Source organism: Salmo salar, chromosome 13, assembly GCF_965601325.2.
Source record: "Salmo salar chromosome 13, fSalSal1, whole genome shotgun sequence".
Classification (NCBI taxonomy): Eukaryota; Metazoa; Chordata; class Actinopteri; order Salmoniformes; family Salmonidae; genus Salmo; species Salmo salar.
The window spans coordinates 10,541,716-10,550,251 of NC_138303.1; the positions used below are offsets into that span (position 1 = coordinate 10,541,716).

General features: G+C 47.4%; 1 protein-coding gene across 1 annotated transcript; it reads left to right on the plus strand.

The window, feature by feature from the left end:
- Window positions 1–932: 932 nt before the first annotated feature.
- Window positions 933–8,125, plus strand: si:ch211-150o23.3 (uncharacterized). The gene is made up of 7 exons (XM_082959808.1): window positions 933–1,604; window positions 1,838–2,224; window positions 2,501–2,809; window positions 3,123–3,239; window positions 3,440–3,637; window positions 6,977–7,129; window positions 7,479–8,125. Exons 1-7 carry the CDS (start codon window positions 1,571–1,573, stop codon window positions 7,517–7,519), a joined length of 1,239 nt encoding a protein of 412 aa, XP_082815934.1. The 5' UTR covers window positions 933–1,570; the 3' UTR covers window positions 7,520–8,125.
- The last annotated feature ends 411 nt before the right edge of the window (window positions 8,126–8,536 follow it).

Below are 8,536 nucleotides of genomic sequence, written 5' to 3' on the forward strand. Positions count from 1 at the left end.
ACAAAACGTTTCAATACATAATCGGTGTAATGAATAGACCCATCGTCACAAGCCAGAGGAAAAACATTCAGTTCAATTCAAAAGGGCTTTATTGGCATGGAAAACATATGTTTACATTGCCAAAGCAAAAATAAATAGATAATAAACAAAAGTGAAATAAACAATCAGAAATGAACAGTAAACATTACACTCACAAAAAGTTTAAAAGGAATAGAGAAATTCAAATGTCATATTATGGCTATGTACAGTTTTTTAACAATGTGATAATAATTTAAGTACTAAAGGGAATATGTATTAACATGAATATGGGTTTTATTTACAATGGTGTTTGTTCTTCGCCGGATGCCCTTTTCTTGTGGCAACAGGTCACAAATCTTGCTGCTGTGATAGAACACTGTGGTATTTGACCTAATATATATGGGAGTTGATCAAAATTCGATTTGTTTTCATATTGTTTGTGCGTCTGTGTAATCTGAGGGAAATATGTGTCTCTAATACAGTCATATATTTGGCAGGTTAGGAAGTGCAGCTCAGTTTCCACCTAATTTTTGTGGGCAGTGTGCACATAGCCCGTCTTATCTTGAGAGCCAGGTCTGCCTACAGAGGCCTCTCTCAATAGCAAGGCTATGCTCGCTGACTGGCTCACTGGGTCACTTTGTGGAAAGTCAAAGTTTTCCTTCATTTTCGGTCAGTCACAGTGGCCAGGTATTTTGCCACTGTGTACTTACTCTCTGTTTAGGGCAAAATAGCATTCCAGTTTGCTTGTTTTTTTTATTTTTATTGTTTCCAATGTGTCAAGTAATTATTTGTTTTCTTATGCTTTAATTGTGTTGCTGTCCTGGGGCTCTGTTTGTGAACAGGGGAATCAGGGGAACCTTCTCCAGGTTCATCTCTCTGTGTGATGGAAGGTTTGGGAATCGCTTCCATACGTTGTCTGATGACGTAAATATAACGCGTCACGGACATGTGTCTAGCTAGTTTTCGTAAACAAACAAAAACATTTTTTTTTTAAGGATTTACCGAACCCCTTGAAGTGATTATGTATGGATGATAAAGAATAATGTATCTATAATGTTAACTATAGCTACGCCATCCACCCGATTAGCTAACTAGAGTAACTATATGCTAGCTAGTGAGCTAGCAGGCTAGCTAGCTCGTTTTTAACCGTCATCTTCGCCTTCTCTCAAAAAAAGTTTGATATCTGAATGGACATTCATTTTAACGACAGGGGGTAGTGTTCTCCGTTTAAAATGTTAACATGTTTGATATCCGTTATTAAGTGTGAAAAGAAGGACCGCGACGGACTAACCACGTATGAAGGAATGTAGCTAGTTAGCTGACGCGAGCAGGTATGCTATAGCCAGTTGTACGAGCTAGCACACCGAAATCATTAGGCTAGTATTGCGCCGCGATAGTTTGGCTTGTTAACCAGCCAGCTATATAGTGGTGTCAAGTTGAAGGACTCCATTGTCCGGTGCATTTTGAGTAGTCTGTTCCCCCAGAAAATCGCATCGAGCTGTCATCATCATCATCATCTCTCGACTCGCGGTCAAATGGAACCGTGACAAAGATGCTGAAGATTCTCCTTGTCATTTGCACGCTAGGTCAGAGATGATTTAAATGTTTTGCTCAGTGCCTGATGATTATATGGTGTAATTTGTTCATTCTAGAACTAGCTTAGTATTTCAATGTGCTCTTTGATGTGATGAGCAAGTATCATAACCTTGACTGTAAAGGTACTGCTTTGTACTGTAGCATTGACTCCTCAGCAGTTATTTTCATGATTTATAGTTCTAATGTACTGTTTTCCTCTCTTCGTTATGCTGTTCCCATACAGGCTGTGCTCTTGTTACTTGGGATGGAGTCAATGCAGACGGTGAATTGCTCAAAATGATACCCTCTGCAGATGGCGTGTCGTTCATCCGGCTAGTCAATGGGGACAGTGAGTGTTCGGGGCGTGTGGAGGTACTCCAGAGGAACCAGTGGGGGACGGTGTGTGACCACGGTTGGGACCTGAGGGAGGCTGACGTGGTGTGCCTTGAGATGGGCTGTGGGCTGGCCGAGAACGCCCTCCGTGGAGCTGCGTTTGGCAGGGGCTCCAGAGAGATCTGGCTGAGGCACGTCCAGTGCTCTGGCCACGAGGCGAGCCTGACGCGATGTCCCAGGGTCCTCCACAGTTACTTCACCTGCACCCATAATAATGACGCTGGGGTGAAATGCTCAGGTGAGACTGAGGCCAGGAGGATAGCCTGGTACCAGATCTGTTGAAACTGTTTAAACAGATCCCCAGGCTACAGGAGGCAAGGACACCTATAATAGTGAGGATTTGTTATGGGACAGAAAACATTTCCATGTTGGAATACATATGAACAATGGTAACGATTAACAATTGATAATATACGTGTGGTTGTGATTGTGTTTTTTTGTTTTTGTTGAGACAATGTATGTGGCTAGGAACTATCCTAATGGATATATATAACATACCTTTTGTCCCTTACAGGTACACTGTTGATGCCCACCCTGTCCCTGCTCTCCCCTCACACTGTCTTCTCTGCTGGGGAGGCGGTTCGCTTCAGCTGTACTGTGCTACTGGGCCACCACCTGAATGACTTCCACCTGTATAAGAGGGGCATAGCCACCCCGTTGGTGACTCAGAGGGTGGACTCTGCCCAGACCAGGGTGGAGCTGACTCTGTCAGACCTGGAGACTACCCACCAGGGCAGCTACAGCTGTTTGTACAGGATCAAGGGCAGCTCTCCCTCCTCCTTGCTGAGCTCTCCACCTAGCAACTCTATCAACATCACTGTGGGTGAGTTATCTGGGTCCTATTCAGTTAGATATAAAATGGAAGAAAACAAAAGCTTTTTGCTACGGTATGCGCTAAAGTTCAGTTTTAATATGTTCAGGATAGATAGTAGTACCTCCTCATTTCACTCCATTTTCAAAACATGTTCTCCTTACTAAACACTTTACTCTCATCTTTTGTCATTTTGGTTTTGTCTGAAGTCCTGACATCTTTTCCAGAAACAAAAATGACTTGACTGTGACTTATTTGGATCTATCCTGTAACTCAATGACAGTCATATTGATCCCCAACCCCTGTTTCCCTCACATCACGCCAGTGGAGCTGCACACCCCTCAGCACTGGTACAACACATCCATCGAGGCTCCCACAGGCTCTGTCATCAAAGGCCACAGCTTCAACATCACTTGCTCCACCGAGCAGCAGTACCCTGGAGGTAACTTGATTAATTTATTGGATTCATTTTACAATTTGCCGAGTCCTGGAGTAATATCAATTGAGATTCTCCAGTCAGCAAGCTTTTTAGTCTTGGGCTAAGCTGTGCACGGGAAAACGGTCCATAGAGCCAAGAACAAGCAGTACATAGGTTTTTATAAATGTAGCTATTTAGTCATATTATCTTATTTCCTTACTAAGGTTCTTTCCAGCTGCGTCTGATCCGTTCCAACGGCACAGTACGACAGTCGCTGCCTGCCCTCTCTCCCTTGGTCACCTTCACCTTTTCAAACGCACAGCGCTCCAACGAGGGCTACTATTACTGCCTCTACAAGGTCCAGCTGGGCGGGAGAACCTTCATGTCCCGGGAGAGCCAACCGCTCCCTATCTCCATCAGAGGTGAGGGCCTGCTAGACAGCATCTAGGGCAGTAGCCTGGTCCATCAGAGGTGAGGGCCTGCTAGTCAGCATCTAGGGCAGTAGCCTGGTCCATCAGAGGTGAGGGTCTGCTAGACAGCATCTAGGGCAGTAGCCTGGTCCATCAGAGGTGAGGGTCTGCTAGTCAGCATCTAGGGCAGTAGCCTGGTCCATCAGAGGTGAGGGCCTGCTAGTCAGCATCTAGGGCAGTAGCCTGGTCCATCAGAGGTGAGGGCCTGCTAGTCAGCATCTAGGGCAGTAGCCTGGTCCATCAGAGGTGAGGGCCTGCTAGTCAGCATCTAGGGCAGTAGCCTGGTCCATCAGAGGTGAGGGCCTGCTAGTCAGCATCTAGGGCAGTAGCCTGGTCCATCAGAGGTGAGGGCCTGCTAGTCAGCATCTAGGGCAGTAGTCTGGTCCATCAGAGGTGAGGGCCTGCTAGTCAGCATCTAGGGCAGTAGCCTGGTCCATCAGAGGTGAGGGCCTGCTAGTCAGCATCTAGGGCAGTAGTCTGGTCCATCAGAGGTGAGGGTCTGCTAGACAGCATCTAGGGCAGTAGCCTGGTCCATCAGAGGTGAGGGCCTGCTAGTCAGCATCTAGGGCAGTAGCCTGGTCCATCAGAGGTGAGGGCCTGCTAGTCAGCATCTAGGGCAGTAGCCTGGTCCATCAGAGGTGAGGGCCTGCTAGTCAGCATCTAGGGCAGTAGCCTGGTCCATCAGAGGTGAGGGCCTGCTAGTCAGCATCTAGGGCAGTAGACTGGTCCATCAGAGGTGAGGGTCTGCTAGTCAGCATCTAGGGCAGTATCCTGGTCCATCAGAGGTGAGGGTCTGCTAGACAGCATCTAGGGCAGTAGCCTGGTCCATCAGAGGTGAGGGCCTGCTAGTCAGCATCTAGGGCAGTAGACTGGTCCATCAGAGGTGAGGGCCTGCTAGTCAGCATCTAGGGCAGTAGACTGGTCCATCAGAGGTGAGGGCCTGCTAGACAGCATCTAGGGCAGTAGTCTGGTCCATCAGAGGTGAGGGTCTGCTAGTCAGCATCTAGGGCAGTAGTCTGGTCCATCAGAGGTGAGGGCCTGCTAGACAGCATCTAGGGCAGTAGCCTGGTCCATCAGAGGTGAGGGCCTGCTAGACAGCATCTAGGGCAGTAGACTGGTCCATCAGAGGTGAGGGCCTGCTAGACAGCATCTAGGGCAGTAGCCTGGTCCATCAGAGGTGAGGGCCTGCTAGTCAGCATCTAGGGCAGTAGCCTGGTCCATCAGAGGTGAGGGCCTGCTAGTCAGCATCTAGGGCAGTAGCCTGGTCCATCAGAGGTGAGGGTCTGCTAGACAGCATCTAGGGCAGTAGCCTGGTCCATCAGAGGTGAGGGTCTGCTAGACAGCATCTAGGGCAGTAGTCTGGTCCATCAGAGGTGAGGGCCTGCTAGTCAGCATCTAGGGTAGTAGTCTGGTCCATCAGAGGTGAGGGTCTGCTAGTCAGCATCTAGGGCAGTAGACTGGTCCATCAGAGGTGAGGGTCTGCTAGACAGCATCTAGGGCAGTAGCCTGGTCCATCAGAGGTGAGGGCCTGCTAGTCAGCATCTAGGGCAGTATCCTGGTCCATCAGAGGTGAGGGCCTGCTAGTCAGCATCTAGGGCAGTAGTCTGGTTCCAGATGTGTTTGTGCTGTATGGCCTACTCCTATGGTTGTTGAGTTGCCAAGACAACACAAACATATCCAAGGCCAGCTTACTAGGGCCTCATCTCAGGCCTTGGGGATTGGTGTCATGAGGCCAGGCTACTAGGGCCTCACCTCAGGCCTTGTGGATTGGTGTCATGAGGTCAGGCTACTAGTGCACCACCTCAGGCCTTGTGGATTGGTGTCATGAGGCCAGGCTACTAGGGCACCACCTCAGGCCTTGTGGATTGGTGTCATGAGGCCAGGCTACTAGTGCACCACCTCAGGCCTTATGGATTGGTGTCATGAGGTCAGGCTACTAGGGCACCACCTCAGGCCTTGTGGATTGGTGTCATGAGGTCAGGCTACTAGGGCACCACCTCAGGCCTTGTGGATTGGTGTCATGAGGTCAGGCTACTAGTGCACCACCTCAGGCCTTGTGGATTGGTGTCATGAGGTCAGGCTACTAGGGCACCACCTCAGGCCTTATGGATTGGTGTCATGAGGTCAGGCTACTAGGGCACCACCTCAGGCCTTGTGGATTGATGTCATGAGGTCAGGCTACTAGGGCACCACCTCAGGCCTTGTGGATTGGTGTCATGAGGTCAGGCTACTAGGGCACCACCTCAGGCCTTGTGGATTGGTGTCATGAGGCCAGGCTACTAGGGCACCACCTCAGGCCTTATGGATTGGTGTCATGAGGTCAGGCTACTAGGGCACCACCTCAGGCCTTGTGGATTGGTGTCATGAGGCCAGGCTACTAGGGCACCACCTCAGGCCTTATGGATTGGTGTCATGAGGTCAGGCTACTAGGGCACCACCTCAGGCCTTGTGGATTGGTGTCATGAGGCCAGGCTACTAGGGCACCACCTCAGGCCTTGTGGATTGGTGTCATGAGGCCAGGCTACTAGGGCACCACCTCAGGCCTTGTGGATTGGTGTCATGAGGCCAGGCTACTAGTGCACCACCTCAGGCCTTGTGGATTGGTGTCATGAGGTCAGGCTACTAGGGCACCACCTCAGGCCTTGTGGATTGGTGTCATGAGGTCAGGCTACTAGGGCACCACCTCAGGCCTTGTGGATTGGTGTCATGAGGCCAGGCTACTAGTGCACAACCTCAGGCCTTGTGGATTGGTGTCATGAGGTCAGGCTACTAGGGCACCACCTCAGGCCTTATGGATTGGTGTCATGAGGTCAGGCTACTAGGGCACCACCTCAGGCCTTGTGGATTGGTGTCATGAGGTCAGGCTACTAGGGCACCACCTCAGGCCTTATGGATTGGTGTCATGAGGTCAGGCTACTAGGGCACCACCTCAGGCCTTGTGGATTGGTGTCATGAAGGTTATTTATCGATATAGAACGGTTATCTGAATGTTTTTTGCTGTTGTTGTCATGGATTACCATATTCTTAAATTCTAATGCAGCGAAAGAAACACAGATGATCATACAAATAGATGATCTAGTGTTTAGTTGTAATGAATTATATGATATAAACTCTAATGTAAACTGTTTATACTTTCATATAATGACTGTCTGTCCATCTGGTGGTAGCAATACATATATTCATGTTTGTTTGTGTCCACCCTCATCAGACCTGGAAGATATAAACCGTGATATAAAACATGTATCACTTCTCATATTGTCTGTCCATCTGGGTTGTGTGCCCCCTCATCAGACCCAGACCCAGTGTTGAGCCCTATGGTGATCAGCTGGCTGGCGTCTGCTCTGACCTTCCTCGTGGCTCTCCTCATGATCATCATCATCGTTGCCAGAGTGCTCTGCAAGAGGGAGAAGAAACCCTTGGAGCTAGAGAGAGAGACCAGAACCTGTGAGTCCTTTTCATGTATAATTCCCTTCCCACTCCTAGCTTTAGCCTAGAATCCAAGTTGGGGTCAGTTCCATTTCCAGTCAATTCAGAAAGTAAAGCCAATTCCACATTTTCTTCCATGAAAAGTATTGAAGAGAATAGGAAGTTCATTGTTCTTCCTGAATTGAAATTGACCCTAACCCTGCTGGAATCCAAACTGATATGCTTAGAAACAATGGTGAAACAAAACATATCAGTTTTATATTCCTGGCTATCTTCGCTTAACACTGTCAAGGTCATTTAGAAGAATCATCCTGTATAACCATGAACACACTGACACGTCCATTTACATGTCTGATTTGACCAACAGGTGTGGACAACACTTACGTTGCCTTAGCAATAAAATTGTGAGTTGGGAAGTTGCTGTATATTTGGAGAAGGACCATGTGTTTGTGAGAGAACCATAAAGATGGAACCATGGAGAGACATTCCTGAGCAGACAAACCTTCCTGAAGGATGGCTCTGGAGCACCGATGAAGAACACCACAAGACCAAGTTACCAAAACACTACAAAGGAGACATCGACACGACATGCCTCAGTCTCTCGCCATCTACTAGTAGTATCTGGTAGAATCCTGCATTAGAACATGACATGCCTCAGTCTCTCGCCATCTACTAGTAGTATCTGGTAGAATCCTGCATTAGAACATGACAGCAGCACTTGTAGATAGAGTAATTGTTAGGTCATCATCTATATACCAGGTACACTGTAATAAACACTACAATCAACAATGAAAAGGGTAATGACTATAATGACCCTTTTTGGACACATTGGCCTTTCTGGTGCAGTTCTCATGCCAGCTACAGAATGATAATTATGGACATGAAATAGAGCACTGTGTTCCAATAATTTAAAATATCCAATGAAGCTGTTTTGTATCTCGATATCAAATCATTTCTGGGTAACAATTAAGTACCTTACTGTTGATTTGTTTTCAAATAAAATGATCAAAAATAGCTTCTTGTCAAAGAATTTCTCAAGCAATCATTTTTTCTGGGAGTGTCTGGGAGTGGTCTGAGTGCAGAAAACTGAACTAGTTATTAGTCTATTAACTAATATACTGCCTAGTGAGGTCACCAGGCAGGTCAAATCTCCATCCCACCAAAACAGGCTGAAATCTCAGGTGGTCTTTTCAAACAGCTCTTACACTAAAAGGGCATTCTCATCATTTTCACAGTATTATTCAAGCATCAATGTGGAAATATATATAAAACACAGGAAAATCACATTTTAAATGTATGGTTGGACCTTTAAATTATGGTTGAATAAGACTGATGGTCAACAAGAGAACAGTGGACACTTGTTGGACTGAAGAAAGATTCACTTAGGCTTGTCAGCTCCGTTCCTGAATGGAGTAGTTTGACAGC

Excerpts from the sequence above, each read along its gene's own strand:
- si:ch211-150o23.3 (XM_082959808.1), top strand. The coding sequence starts at position 1,571 with ATGCTGAAGATTCTCCTTGTCATTTGCACGCTAG. Across the intron at positions 1,605-1,837 it reads CCTTGTCATTTGCACGCTAG|GCTGTGCTCTTGTTACTTGG; the intron begins GTCAGAGATGAT and ends GTTCCCATACAG. Across the intron at positions 2,810-3,122 it reads CTCTATCAACATCACTGTGG|TGGAGCTGCACACCCCTCAG; the intron begins GTGAGTTATCTG and ends ACATCACGCCAG.